This window comes from Orycteropus afer, unplaced genomic scaffold, assembly GCF_000298275.1.
Source record: "Orycteropus afer afer isolate SDZICR_OR568_19922 unplaced genomic scaffold, OryAfe1.0 scaffold00499, whole genome shotgun sequence".
In the NCBI taxonomy this organism is placed as follows: Eukaryota; Metazoa; Chordata; class Mammalia; order Tubulidentata; family Orycteropodidae; genus Orycteropus; species Orycteropus afer.
The window spans coordinates 1,898,897-1,911,534 of record NW_006922086.1 but is presented as its reverse complement, the minus strand read 5'-3'; the positions used below and the strand labels follow the sequence as shown (position 1 = coordinate 1,911,534).

General features: G+C 38.3%; 1 protein-coding gene across 1 annotated transcript in view; it reads right to left on the bottom strand.

Moving 5' to 3' along the window:
- KIZ (kizuna centrosomal protein) overlaps window positions 1-12,638 on the bottom strand; it is a 415,288-nt gene that overhangs the window by 105,918 nt on the left and 296,732 nt on the right. Inside the window, exon 8 of the mRNA XM_042782893.1 lies at window positions 6,906-7,056. Within this exon, the coding sequence (XP_042638827.1) occupies window positions 6,906-7,056 (151 nt within the window). The remainder of the gene's footprint in view (window positions 1-6,905; window positions 7,057-12,638) is intronic.

Genomic DNA, 12,638 nt, shown 5'->3' with positions numbered 1-12,638 from the left:
AGGAAGAAGTAGGAGGGGAGCTGTTGCATTGTGGTAAATTGTTGTCAATGTCATGAGATAAAGTGTATGTGAACTGCTATATGGAAAGTGAATTTGCTCCGTAAATTTTCACCCAAATCACAATTAAAAAAAAAAAAAAGTAGTTTGATTTCCTGACTGCTCTTCCAAGGGCATTGATTATGGATCTAAGTAAAATGAAAGCCCTGATGACTTCTCTTTTCTTCATTTATTGTGATGTTGCTTATTGGTCCAGATGGGAGGAATTGTGTTTTCGTTATGTTGAGGTGTAATTTATACTGAAGGTTGCAGTCTTTGATAAGTGCTTCAAGTCTTCTTCACTTTCAGCAAGCAAGGTTGTGTCATCTGCATATCACAGGTTGTTAATGTGTCTTTTTCATACAGTCCAGCATCTCATATTATTGGCTCAGCACAGATTGAGTAAGTATGGTGAAAGGTAACAATCCTGACACACACCTTTCTTGATTTTTAAACCATGCAGTATCCCTTTGTGATCTTTGAATGACTGCCTCTTGGTCTATGTACAGGTTCCTCACAAGCACAATGAAGTGTTCTGGAATTCCCATTCTCTGCAATGTTATCCATAATTTGTTATGATCTACACAGTCAATGCCTTTGCATAGTTGATAAAACACAGGTAAACATTTTCTGGTATTCTCTGCTTTCACCCAAGATCCATCTGACATCAGCCATGATGTCCTTTAATGTACACCCTCTTCCGAACCCAGCTTGAATATCTGGCAGTTCTCTGTCAATATAATGCTGGAAGTGTTTTTGAATTATCTTCAGCAAAATTTACTTGTAGGTGATATTAATGATTTTGTTTTGATAATTTCTGCATTCTGTTGGATCCCTTTCTTTGGAATGGGCACAAATGTTGATCTCTTCCAGTTGGTTGACCAGGCAGTTACCTTCCAAATTTCTTGGCATAAATGAGTGAGCACCTCTTGCAATGCATGCATTTGTTGAAACATCTCAGTGGGTATTCTGTCAATTCCTGGATCCTTTTAATTTTTTATCAATTCCTTCAAGTGAAACTTGGATTTCTTCCTTCAATAGTGTTGGTTCTTGATCATAGGCTACCTCCTGAAATGACTGAATATCAACCAATTCTTTTGGTACAATAACTCTGCATATTCTTTCCATCTTCTTTTGATGCTTCCTGTATCATTCAAAATATTATCCATAGAATTCTTCAATATTGCTACTCACAGCTTGACTTTTTTCTTCAATTCAGTAAGCTTGAGAAATGCCCAATGTGTTTTTCTCTTCTGTTTTTCTAATTCCAGGTCTTTGAACTTTTCATTACAATATTTTACTTTGTGTTCTTGAGCTGCCCTTTGAAATCTTCTATTCATTTCATTTATTTCATGATGAAAGAAATGATGCCAAACACTGCATGACAGAACTCTGCAAGAACAATGACTTATTCATTGCAAATACTTTTTTAAAAAAACAACATAAACAATATCTTTACATGTGGACCTCACCAGATGGAATACACAAGAATCAATTAACTACATCAGTGGAAAGAGGCAATGGAGAAGGTCAATATCATCAGTCAATACAAGGGCAGAAGCTGACTGTGGAACAGACCATCAATTGCTCACATGCAAGTTCAAGCTGAAGCTGAAGAAAATTAAAACAAGTTCAATAAAGCCAAAATGACACTGATTATATCCTACCTGAATTTTGAGACAATCTGAAGAATAGATTTGATGCACTGAATACCAATGACCAAAGACCAGACAAGTTATGGGATGACATCAAGAACATCATCCATGAAAAAAGCAAAAAGTCATTACAAAGACAAGAAAGGAAGAAAAGACCAAAACAGATGTCAGATGAGACTCTTGAACAGACAGTAGCTAAAGGGAATGGAAGAAATGATGACTGTATAAACAGACAGATGAAGATATTAATGGGTAGATAGTGTCCAAAATACCACTAAGAAAAATAAAAGGTAAAAATCAAATTTTAAAAATATTGCAACAAATTACACAAATTTATATAGAGAGAGTACTATAAATCAACAAGGAAATATCACTAACATGAAAGAAAAATGAGCAAAGAACATGAATTGCAAAATTATAAAAGATGAAATATAATGGCTGATAAATAGGTAGGAAAAAGCTTTGATCTCAATTGTAATAAAAAGGTCAAATGACTAAAATAATCTTGGATGCCAGTTTTTGTCTCTCATATTGGCAAAAGGAAAAACAAAGCAGAAAAGAACCTCATAGCATTGTTTCATAAACAGCTCAGAGAAATGGTATTTTCATCCATTAGTGGTAAATCTAATGATCCTTCCAGAATAAGATCTGGTAATTTATAGCAAACACCTAAACAATGTACATAACTTTTGTCTTTAATAACTCTATACTTAGGAATTCATCCTAAGCAGTATCATGGATATTTGTAAAATCTGAATTGCACAGACGTATTTTGAAACTTTTTTCACTACAGGAAAGGGTAGAAACAAAACTGTTCAACAGCAGGAGACCAGTTAAAGAGGCAATGCAATATCACACAGGAGCCATTGAACAGCTCTTTGAGATGATGTAGAAAACTATGTAATGATAGGAAAAGAAGTTCCCTAAGACAGGTTATGTACATAAACAGTATAATCCATGTTTGTAAATATATTAAATATTAAAAACCATATGCCACAATGTCAATAGGTATGGATAGTATCAATGTATAATTTTCCTTTTCTTCTTCTTTTCCTGTCTTAATATTCCAGGGTTGTTGTTTTTTCCTGCTTGTTTTTAAAAGAAAACATATGCTAGTTGTAAAGGAATCCCATTTCTGTGATGCATTTACAAACACAAAGAAAAAGTGAATGTGAAAGCCTTCTGTGAAATTAAATTTCACATGTAACCCGGTGCTATAATACAGATAGAGAAAAACAAGATAATTAAAAATCACTGATGCAGACAATAGCAGATGGTATTCCCCCAATACACAAATTTCATTGACTCTTCCTCAAGAAACTTTCTTTTCCTCTTGGACACCAGAAATAAGTCTACAGTGTTTAAAGAGAAATGCAAGCATCATCACTTTAGTTATATCTAGTTATATGAGGGGAGCTCTGGTAGCATAGTGGCTAAAGCACTTGACTGCTAACCAGAAGGCTGGTGGTTCAAACCCACCAGCCACTCCTCGGAAGGAAGGTTGGGCAATCCTACTTCCGTAGTGATACTGCCTCGGAAACCCAAGGAGGGGTCACTATGAGTCGGGCCAACTCGACGGCACATAACAACAACAAGTTATATGAGAGGAATGGGATGTTCTCTAGGTAGCATTTAAAAGAAAGGGGAAGGTTTTCATATGAGTTAGCAAACAAGTATTGAAGAGATGAGAATAATAATAACAATAACAATAATAAAACAGTCTATCACTTTAGTGAAAGAGGTGGTATTCCTGTGATCAATCACACATCTTTCTGATGAATAAAAGTGAGGTGTATGTGACAGGGAAAGGAAGGCTCAATCTGCTCTATAATGTAACGTAAGCAAAATACTGCTCTGTTGTGCCTGCAGCAAGTTCTCAATTGCAGAAATAGACATCACTTGGGAGAAAAGGAGTATTAAGGAACTCTGTGTTTTAATGAAGCCACCCAACTTATCTTTTACACATAAAGTAATTACAAATTTTTCTGACTTAAAAGCATGCTGCTCAATTATGTAATTGCCTAACAGATTACTTGGATGCTGTGGATCTTATCTGGTCTCCAGGGGACATAATCCAGGTTTCTGCAGCTTTAATTAATGATGTATTCACTCAAGCAACAGGATTGACTCCAGCTGACAGCATGGCGATCCACAGGTAAACATCATTTACATGTGGCTGCTTAATTAGCCATTTACTCAAGAGATGAAAATAAGTATTTCTAAGCTTCATTGGAATCTTAACAAAGTAATTTCTAGAATCACTTTCTTAAATTTTGAAAAATCACTTGATTTTATCTAAAAAGGAGATATGTAACTCATAGTATATAAAATGTGTATATTACTTCAATACACAGAAACAACTGAAAATTATTTTACTTCACTCATCACTAAAGGATGATCTATGAATCTAAATAGTCCTCAAACAAAACCAAACTCACTGCCATTGAGTCGATTCATAGTGACCTCTCTGTGGGTTTCTGAGGCAGTATCTCTATGGAAGTAGATTGCCCAAACCTCCTTCTGAGGAGTGGCTGGTGGGTTTGAACCACCAGCTTTCTGGTTAGCAGTCAAATGCCTTAGGCACTATGTCACCAGAGCTCCCTAAATAGTCCTAGAACCCACAAAAGGATTTTGTCTTCTTAACATTCAAAAGGCTTGCCCTGCCCTGCCAGTACCATTTTGGTGACATTTTTCTCTGAGGCTGTGCATTTCTACAGTCACAAGCTAGTTGTCTGAAAAACCTCCTGCTTATGTCCATTAAAGATTGATTCTGTCATTAATTTATTAGTAATTTTTATGTTGTCACTAAGATGAGTTCACTGTGATTCAAAAGGAGCAAAAAGCCTACTAGGGGAGGTAGAACATCATTGGCTTCATTAGTTATTAGTTGTACAGTACCCAATTAATAAAGGAGTCATTTGAAAAACTGAGTAGACTGGCAGTTTTAAACTTGAAACTTGTTTGCTGATATAAACTTACTTTTGTACCTTTAAAAAAGAGAGAGAGAGAGAGGATGATTAGATAGCAAATGGCAGTCACCAACACTTCTCACCACCAATGTGGTGGAGATGTGATGTAGCTGCAGTGAAAAAGATGGATTGTTCTAAGAGGGTCACAATAGATGGACACTGATAGAATGTGAGAAAAACGTGAAACAGAACTATAAATTCCTAAAAAACAAAACAAAGCATAAAAAAAACACAAATCAGACTGACTGGAATGGATGAGACTAGTGGAGTCCCTGAGACTATAGCCCTGAGACACTCTTTAAACCTTGAAACAAAACTAACTTCTGAGGTCACTTTGTAGCTAAATAACAAATTGGCTCAAAAATATAATGAATATCATCTGTAAATACTGTGCTTCTTAAAAAAACTACTTATATGAGACAAAATGATCAATAATTACTTTAAAATAAAGATGAGAGTATAAGGGGACAGGGAAATGAGATGAATGGAAATGGAACAAGTAGAATGGAAATGATGAGAATGTTCAAGCATGGTGAAGAATATGACCAATGTCACTGAACTTGTGTAGAAATTGTTGAACAGGAACTTAAACTTCTGTGTTAACTTTCACTGAAAACACAATAAAGTAGTATTTTAAAATATCAAAGCCAGAAACCCCTATATTACATATAAGAGTAAAAAATACACTTTGAAACAAGACAATTCTACAAGACATTAAACTTAGCAGAAGAAAGACTATCCCTCTGAATATGGCTTCTCTCATGAATGATGAATACTGAAATGGGAAAGCTCTAAATCTAGGCTTCTGAGTTCACCCCTTGTGACTTTCTTGGGAATTTGCTCCCTCAGTTCCTGTTTATCATCTTTGAACTCTCCCTCTGTACCAGCTCCCAAGTCAGGTACCATTTACGTCTTGCCTGAACCACTGTGAGACTCCCTCATTCACTGTCTCTGTCCCAACCCTGTACAGAGGGAGTTCTGGTAGTGTAGTGCCTAAGGCACTTGACTGCTAACCAGAAGGCTGGCGGTTCAAACCCACCAGCCACTCCTCGGAAGGAAGATGGGGCAGTCTACTTCCGTAGTGATACTCTCTCGGAATCCCAAGAAGGGGTTGCTATGAGTTGGGTCCGACTTGATGGCACATAACAACAGCAAAAGTTCCAACCCAAGGAGAAGAAATTCTTTAAGACGCTATAGAAATCACCTATTCAAAAAGCTCTATGGCTTCCCCAAATCTATTAAAATGAAACACAAACTCTCTGGTCTAGGGGTAAAAATTCAATACAACACAGTCCCAACTACCTCTTAGGCTTCATCTCATAACCACGGGTACCTCCAGACATGAGCTCTGTCCGGCAGCCTTGTTTCCTGGATATGTGGTGGGTTTCCTGGCCAGTTCTTTAGCCTACAACAGCCCTTTCTAGTTGCCCTTGACCTTCACACTGCACTATCACTGAGTCAATTTGACTCACAAAGACCAACTAGGGCAAAGCAGAACTGCCATAGGGTTGCCAAGGCTATAATCATTACAGAACCCGTATCTTTCTCTCAGAGTGGCTGGTGGGTTCAAACTGTCAACCTTTCGGTTAGCAGTCAAGTGCTTAACCATCGTGCCATGTGGGCTCTTTCTTGCACTTTTAGCCTGTCAAAATCCTGTCAGTCTTAAGGGTTCCCTTGCATGCCCCTTCACTCTTTCCATCATAAAGTCTGTCCTCACGGCTCCTCCAGATGGCTCGCCATCTTTTATAAAAGTCCAGGTTCTTTGCTTTCTTTTACTACACTCATCCCACGATGCCAAATGATATCACTGTTTCCAGAAGGAGGGGGGGCACATTTTATTTATTCCTCAATGGACATGGGCTGGTACCAATGTATAGTAATGGTTTAAATTTGCTGAATTGACATGAATGACCATACCATACTTTTTAAGTATGGAGTAGACACAGAAAAGTAAACTGTTACATGATGCTTCTAAGTTTCTTACAAAATGTTGTGAGAGATATACTTAATTAGGTTACCTCCAGGACCAAAGTTAACATTAGGTCAGGCATTTGTACTGCTACACAAAACACATTCAGAAAGGTAAACAAAAACAACAAACCCCCCCCAAAAAACAAAATCTCATTTATCATAACTTTTCTTACCATTACCTTTTAAACTCAAATAGGGTATTTTTAAGAACATAAATATTTCCTCAAATTAATAACTTGAAAGTTATTTTTTCTTTTAAATAAAAATGATTAACTTTCATCCTCTGGTGCTCATTTTTGACTGTGAAAATTTCAAAGGGCTTACCTACCTCCTCTTCTTTGAGAGAACTATCTTGTTCTTTCCAGGTGGTGACATGCTGACCCAATTGTGCCCTCAGTAACTCTGAGTGTGGTGATTGTTCAGATCTATAAAACAGAAACAGGGAACACAATAAAAATTTGCAATATTTGGTTACTAATGAGACATCAAACCAAAAAAACCATACTCACTGCCATTGAGTTAATTCCAACTTATAGCAACCCCCTTTGGGTTTCCAAGGTGGTAAATCTTTACATAAGAAGATTGCCCAATCTTCTTTCCATGGAGTGGCTGGCAGGTTTGAACCACCAACCTTCTGGTTAGCAGTCAAATGCCTTGGGCACTATGCCACCAGAGCTCCTTTAATGAGACATAATTTTATTTATTTATTTTTACTGTGATTTGGATGAAAGTTTACAGAGTAAATTGGTTTTCAACAATTCATATATATTTTGTTTGTGACATCAATTGCAACCCCCACAATGTAACAGCACTCTTCTCACTTCCTCCCTGTGCTTACCATTCCTTTCACCCTTCTTTCCTATCTCTTCCTGCCTTAGCTTTATCTCTGGGCAAATAATGCCTTTTTGCTCTCCTATGGCTAATTGTTCTAAGGAGTGTATACCTCTCTGGTATTATTGTTCACCTTAAATTGCTTGGCTGAAAGTTAAGTTATGGAAGTGAATTCAGTTCCAAGCTTGACGTGTGCCTAAGGACCACAGTCTCAGGGGTTCCACCAGTCTCTATAAGACCAGCAAGCCTGGTCTTTTTTTTATGATTTTTGTTCCACATTTTTCTCCCACTCTGTCCAGGATCTCCTCTTGTTATCCTTTTTCAGAGTGGCCAGCAGTGTAGCCAGGCACCATCTTCTAGTTCTTCTGGTCTCAGGGTCATGCAGGCTGGGGTTCACATTGTCCATTAGGCCTTTGGACCATTTTTTTCCCTGTCATCTTTGATTTTCTTCACTCTTCTTGTTCCAGATGGGGAGAGATCATCTGCAACTTAGATGGCTGCTAATAAGCTTTTAAGACACCAGTTGCTATTCACCAAACGTGCCATCAAGGACTCTCCAACTCATAGCAACCCTATGCACAGCAGAACAAAACAGTGCCTGGTCCTGTGCCAGCTTCTTGACTCTCGCTATACCTGAGTCCATCATTGCAGCCACTATATCAATCCATCTAGTTGAGGGCCTTTCCCATTTTCGTTGACCCTCCACTTTATCAAACATGATATCCTTCACCATTCTCTGACCGAAGCAGGATGAAGAATATTGTCTTTGTGGACTGTGTTATGCCAATTGACCTTAGGGTCTCCTGAGACTATGGTTGTGAGCCCCCAAGCCCAGCAACTCATTCCCTCAAAATATTTTGTTATGGCTAAGAAGTTTTTCCCCTGTAGGGACATATGTTTAAAGGGCCACACAATCAAGTTGGCAGAAGATAGTTTATGCAAAGATTATCTGGAGCCTAAGATATGTTGAACTTAGGAATTTTCCAGAGTCCAGGCAATTTTCATTTTTATATTTTTATTCAGAAATAATTTTAGATTCATGAGAAGTTACAAAAGTAGTAGAGACAATCCTGTGTCCCCTTCATCTAGTTCCCCCACTGGTAAAATCTTATATAACTACAGTACATTATTAAAACCAGGAAACTGACATTGATACATTGATACAGGTCAATTAACTCAACTACAGATCTCACTAGTTTTTACATACACTCATTTGTGTGTGTATGTATAGTCCTTCGAAATTTACCCATAAGTCTAGTTAACCTAATCCAACAGAACACAATGATAACACTAGATTTTAGCCAGCCCTAACACATTCTGTATTCTCTTCTGTATTTAATATCTGTTCTGTGGATCAAATAATGAGATATATAATTGGTATTTTTATGCTTTCACAATTTAATATGTTGAGAGAGCTGCTGTTCTTTAAACATGTCTTAACATCACTAACAATAGAATAACAACACATCATGTGCTCCTTGAGGAGATGTCCTAAGAAGTACCAGAACCACCTATGAAGTTGTCTTGCCAAGATAATAACTGGCTTAGAATGTAATAACACATCTGGATCTAACTAGCAGTCTATAGGTAATAAAGGAAAGAGAGGAACTGGTTAAACACTACCACAAGGATAAAACCCACTGCCATCAAGTTGGTTCTGACTCTTAGCGACTCCATTGGGTTTCCGAGGTGGTAAATCTTTATGGAAGTAGACTGTCCAGTCTTGCTTCTGTGGAGTGGCTGGTGGATTTGAACCACCAACCATCTGGTTAGCAGTCAGATATCTTAGGCACTGTGCTACCAGAATCAGCCTAATCCAGAAGATGAATTCTCCAAGACAAATGATCGAATTTCTTCAACCAATCAATATGGCATGAAAAATAAAAGGAAAATATTTTATAAATTCTAAGAAATTTAGATCAGAGATGGAGCAAGAAAGTGGCATAAGTAGCTATACTTTCCGTCCCCAAACAAACAAACAAAAACACAAGCAGAAGTCAACAGAAATAACAGCTTCAGTGCCCTGGTAATCAAAGGGATACTGCATCTAAGCAAATGCTAAATCTAGATAAAGGTGACACATACATGGAAGGAGAGCTTTAGATTTTCACCTGTCCATCCTTGGTCCCTTCCCCAGCTCAGTGTGGCTGGCTGCAGTGGGCAGCAACCTAGACAGGGATCCTGGTCTTAAAGCAGTGACAGCTGGCAGTTCCAGACAAGTAGCCTGGTGTTAAAGAGGCAACAGCTCACATTCCCAGAGAGGGAACCTACTGTTAAAGCTGTGACAGCCCGCACTCTGAGACAAGGAGCCTAGTCTTAAAGTGGTAACAGCTTCACTTTCAGAAGAATCTGACTTCCAAAGTTACCATATCATCATAGTCAAATGTTCTGGTATACAAAGAAGTGGGAAAATAAAGGGACAAAATCATCCCTGAGGAAGGACAAATGATGGATTTGCAAGACAAAGACTTTGAAACAAAAATATGCTCAAAGAGCTAAAGAGAAGCAAGGACAAAGAACTAAAGGGAACTAGGAAATGCTACAGTAAGGAAATGAAAATTTCAGTAAATGGAAACTTTTAAAAAGAATCAAACAGAAACACTACAACTAGAAAATACAATAATGGAAGTGAAAAATTCCCCTGGAGGGGCTCAACAGCAGATTTGAGCTGGGAGAAGAAAAAACTGGTGAACCTGAAGATAGGAACAATGCAATTATGGACTCTGGGAAGCAAGAGAGATTTATTTGTAATATGGAGATTTTATTGAAATTGATTCAAATAAAGAAAAGACAGAGATAATTAGCGAAAATTGCCAACGACTGAATTAAGGAATTCTGTTGATTTTGCCAAATGCTAGTGTCTTAAATTATTTTCTGTTAGAGATACAAGTGTTAGGCAGTATGGCAGAACAGGGGGGTTGGCCTGAGGGCAGGCCCAAAGGCAGGAGAAAAGGGGAGAGTGGTGGGATATTTAAGAAGGTTAATAAGCTAACACCTACAGCAACCCAAAACCACCTACATGGCCTAGCCAATCAAAATTAAGCAGAATAACCAAAGACCCAGGAAACTTGAGGTTAAGGTACAGTCCCTAACTTGGGGCATGTGCAGAAGTGTCATACATTTGACTGACACCTAAATCCCTAACATTATAATTTCAATGTGGTTTCAGTTCAGATTTTAAGCCGAACTAAGGAAACCAGCTTCTGAGCATGTGCAGGTCTCTCAGGGACATGTTACTCAAAAGACCCAGCCTAGTCCTGAGAATGTCTCTTAGCTAAGAATGCCCCTTGTGGGAAGTATAACATATACAGAAGTTAAGCAGCTTGAGGTCTTTTCCATTCCATAGGAAAGATCCGTTCCACTTTGGAACATATTTTCAATAAACGCTTGTATGCTTGTGGGAGTGGTGCTCTATTAAGTTAAGTTTTTTAAGTCACTGAAAATTGCTCACTCCCATCGCCCAGGACACTCCCACCAGGCTGACCGCCTGCAGCTGCTTATATGCAGGGACACTTGGCAGGCTGCTCATAGAGCCTACTACCCTGTGATCCACAATCATAAGTAGGGTAGGAAGCAGGATGCATCCATCAGATAACACAAGAACTTACGAGTGAAACGATATGTTGTCTATCTTAAACTAATCAAGGAAAAATGTGCAGTGAGGGAGAGAGATAAAATGACACTTGCAAAATGTAGACAAATTGTAGATCGGGATGATGAGTAAATGGGACTTCATAAGACTGTGTTTTATACTTCTGTGAATGTTATAAAATTTTCAAAAATTTTATTTTAAAGTAAAAAAAAAGTAAAAAATGTACTATGTCTGAAACTTACTTTGACATGCATGAAAAATAACATGGCAACATGGAAGGAAGGAGCTCTGGTGGTGTAGTGCCTAAGATACTTGACTGCTAACCAGAAGGCTGGTGGTGCAAACTCACCAGCCACTCCTTGGAAGGAAACTTAGGCAATCTACTTCCATAGTGATCCTGCCTGGGAAACCCAAGGAGGAGTTGTTATGAGTCAGATCCGACTCAACGGCAGTGTGTTTGGTTTTCGGTTTTTACATGGAAGGATGAATAAAATAAATAAAATATGAACAGTAGAATAAAATATTCACAATAAAATGTGAACAGTAGAACCTCACAGGTGGGTCACCATACATTTCCTTTTACTTTTCTGTATGTTTCAGAAAGGACCACTGGTGGAGTAGTGGGTAATGCATTTGGTCACTAACCAGAAGGCTGGTAGTTCAAACCTATGAGCTGCTCCACAGGAGGAAGATGAAACAATCACTTCTGTAAAGATTTAAAGCCTTGGAAACCCAATGAGGGTCACTATGAGTTGGAAAATGACTCGGTGGTACTGGGTTTGGTTATGGTTGGTTGTAAGTCTGAGAAATTTTACAATATATAAATATCAATAACAAAATATTTGGAAAACAAGTACATCCAGGCATGGTTCATAATCATCTTCTTCTTTTTTTTTAAATTGTGATTTGGGTGAAGATTTACAGAGCAAATTCACTTTTCATACAGAAGTTCACATACACTTTGTCTCATGACATTGACCACAGTTTACCACAATGCAACAGCTCCCCTCCCACTTCCTCGCCATAGTTACCTCTTCCCAGTGTCCATCCCTCCATGCACTCCTGCCACGTGAGCTGTATCCCTATGCATAAGCAGCCCTTCTTTCTCCAATTATTGTCCTCTCCAAGAATTGTATTTACCTGAAGCAAATGTTCAACTCATATGCCTGTCTTTTGTTTGGCTGGGAACCACGAGTGTGGGTTCAATTCCAGACCTGAAGGGCAGCTAGGAGCCATAGTCTCAGTGGTTCCACCAGGCTGTATCAGACCAGTAAATCTGGTCCCCCCCATTTTTTTTCTCCAAATGATTTTGAATTTTATTCCAAATTGTTCTCTCTCTCTATCCAGGATCTCCTACATAGATCCCCTTCCAAGTGGATGACAGTGGTAGCCGGGCACCATCTAGTTCTTCTGGTCTCAAAGTTGTATAGGTTGCAGATCGGATGTTGTACCAGTCGCTAGGACTAATTGTTTCCATGAATTTTGGTTTTCCTCATTCTTCTTTGCTCTGGACAAGGAGAGACCCATCATTGCATCTAGATGGCAGCTTGCTAGCTTTTAAGATCCTAGTCGTTACTTGCCAAA